The 2,765-nt window shown below is 46.4% G+C and overlaps 1 protein-coding gene across 1 annotated transcript in view; it reads right to left on the bottom strand.

Annotated features, from left to right (window-relative positions):
- Window positions 1-2,765, bottom strand: part of LOC104997816 (chromosome unknown open reading frame, human C3orf52) — a 41,587-nt gene that overhangs the window by 8,183 nt on the left and 30,639 nt on the right. The window contains exon 4 of the mRNA XM_010852744.1: window positions 556-626. Coding sequence (XP_010851046.1) covers window positions 556-626 — 71 coding nt within the window. The remainder of the gene's footprint in view (window positions 1-555; window positions 627-2,765) is intronic.

The raw sequence follows: 2,765 nt of genomic DNA, 5'->3' as shown, positions 1-2,765 counted from the left end.
AAGGTCCATCTAGTCAAGGCTATGGTTTTTCCAGTGGTCATGTATGGATGTGAGAGTTGGACTGTGAAGAAAGCTGAGCGCCAAAGAATTGATGCTTTTGAACTGTGGTGTTGGAGAAGACTCTTGAGAGTCCCTTGGACTGCAAGGAGATCCAACCAGTCCATCCTAAAGATCAGTCCTGGGTGTTCACTGGAAGGACTGATGTTGAAGCTGAAACTCCAGTACTTTGGCCACCTCATGCGAAGAGCTGACTCATTTGAAAAGACCCTGATGCTGGGAAAGATTGAGGGCAGGAGGAGAAGGGGATGACAGAGGATGAGATGGTTGGATGGCATCACTGACTCAACGGACATGGATTTGGGTGGACTCCAGGAGTTGATGATGGACAGGGAGGCCTGGCGTGCTGCGGTTCATGGTGTCGCAAAGAGTCGGACATGACTGAGCGACTGAACTGAACTGAACTGAACTTCATGCTTTGGGGTTAGGGAGTCCTTTTGGGTAATTCATGATGACCGTCCACCTTCAGAGAGAGACTGTAATACTCTACATTCTTACCTGAAGTCCATGACTTCAACTGAAGTGAAATAGCGGTTCAGAGCTGGTGAATCACTGTACACGTGTGTAACCTAAAACAAACAGGGACAAGTTAACAACCACACATCACAGCCAGATCACACTGCATATCACCTGACAAAGCAAAACCACTCCTAGGTGATGGAAATTCCACCCTAGGGAGGAATGAACTTACCAAGAGGCTCTGGGTGAAGAAAGAGGAAGAGGGTGGGCCCCACACCAATCTAAATTCAAGTTGGCACTCATTTAAAGGGACCTCATTTGTAAGGCGGAGAAGGCAATGGCACCCCACTCCAGTACTCTTGCCTGGAAAATCCTTATGGAGGGAGGAGCCTGGAAGGCTGCAGTCCATGGGGTCACTGAGGGTCTGACACGACTGAGCGGCTTCACTTTCACTTTTCACTTTCATGCATTGGAGAAGGAAATGGCAACCCACTCCAGTGTTCTTGCCTGGAGAATCCCAGGGACGGCAGAGCCTGGTGGGCTGCCGTCTGTGGGGTCGCACAGAGTTGGACACGACTGAAGTGACTTAGCAGCAGCAGCAGCATTTGTAAGGACCAGGTGATCAGGCTGGGATTTTCAGCATCTCTTGCACGTTGAGCTGTGACTTGTGGTCTGACTGGTCAACAGCCTGAGCCCACACAGACCCAAGCACCACGGGAAGGAGAGAATCTCTAAGAGGCTGAGAAGACTGAGAACAGGCGACTCAAGGGCCTGCATATCACCAGACAAAGGAAGGCCTCTTCTCTCCTTTCCCTGGAACTTCACTCCAAGGAGACACAGCCATGCGGTTTCTGGATAATGCAACCAAATGAGTGGTACAATTGCAAAGACACAAAGTCCTTATTTTAGCCATCAAGTGTTGCAACCATAAAAAATAAGGACACCTGTGTTCCCACTACCCACATTTCATGCCTTCACATTTTACCATATGTAGCTGAGCCCTTTACCTGAAGAAACACAGCACAGCTAAAGTTATTCTCACACACTATTCCACTGTCCTCTCTCCCTGCCCACTACTAACCACTGTCCTGAAGCTGTCATGTATCTTTTCCACTCATGTTTTTATGAATGTAACAATCCCTTGTGTAATCATAACTATACATAATTTTTTTTTTTGGCTTCTCCACACAGCATGCTGGATCTTAGTTTTCCAACCAGGAATAGAACCCATGCCCCCTGCATTGGAAGTGTAGTCTTAACCACTGAACTGCCAGGGAAGTCCCCAAAGACTTGATCTTTTTAGAAATACATATATAAATTCAATGCGTGTTTTTATTCAAATACATGAATAAAATGCCATCTTCCACACCTTCTCTGACTTGATTTTTTTCACTCAAATCACATTTGCAGTTTACCCACAATGGTCCCTTGGAGAGCAAGGAGATCAAACAGTCAATCCTAAAGGAAATCAACTCTGAATATACATTGACAGGACTGATGCTGAAGCTGAAGCTCCAGTACTTTGGCCATCTGATCTGAAGAGCCAACTCACTGAAAAAGAAAAGACCCTGATGCTGGGAAAGATTGAAGGCAGGAGGAGAAGGGGATGACACAGGACGAGATGGTTGGATGGCATCACCGACCCAATGGACATGAGTTTGAGCAAGCTCCAGGAGATACTGAAAGACAGAGAAGCCTGGCGTGCTGCAGTCCGTGGGGTGGCAAAGAGTTGAACACAACTGAGGAACTAAAAAGCCTCTTGATAAAAGTGAAAGAGGAGAGTGAAAAAGTTGGCTTAAAGCTCAACATTCAGAAAACAAAGATCATGGCATCCGGTCCCATCACTTCATGGGAAATAGATGGGGAAACACTGGAGACAGTGTCAGACTGTATGTTTTGGGGCTCCAAAATCACTGCAGATGGTGACTGCAGCCATGAAATTAAAAGACACTTACTCCTTGAAAGGAAAGTTATGACCAACTTAGTGTATTCAAAAGTAGAGACATTACTTTGAAAACAAAGGTCCGTGTAGTCAAGGCTATGGTTTTTCCAGTGGTCATGTATGGATGTGAGATTTGGACTGTGCAGAAAGCCGGGCACCGAAGAATTAATGCTTTTGAACTGTGGTGTTGGAGAAGACTCTAGCCCTGGGTGGTCTCTGGAAGGAATGATGCTAAAACTGAAACTCCAGTACTTTGGCCACCTCATGTGAAAAGTTGACTCATTGGAACAGACTCTGATGCTGGGAG

Source organism: Bison bison, unplaced genomic scaffold, assembly GCF_000754665.1.
Source record: "Bison bison bison isolate TAMUID 2011002044 unplaced genomic scaffold, Bison_UMD1.0 scf7180017864314, whole genome shotgun sequence".
Classification (NCBI taxonomy): Eukaryota; Metazoa; Chordata; class Mammalia; order Artiodactyla; family Bovidae; genus Bison; species Bison bison.
The sequence above is the reverse complement of the archived record's forward strand: the minus strand, read 5'-3'. Positions and strand labels throughout refer to the sequence as shown.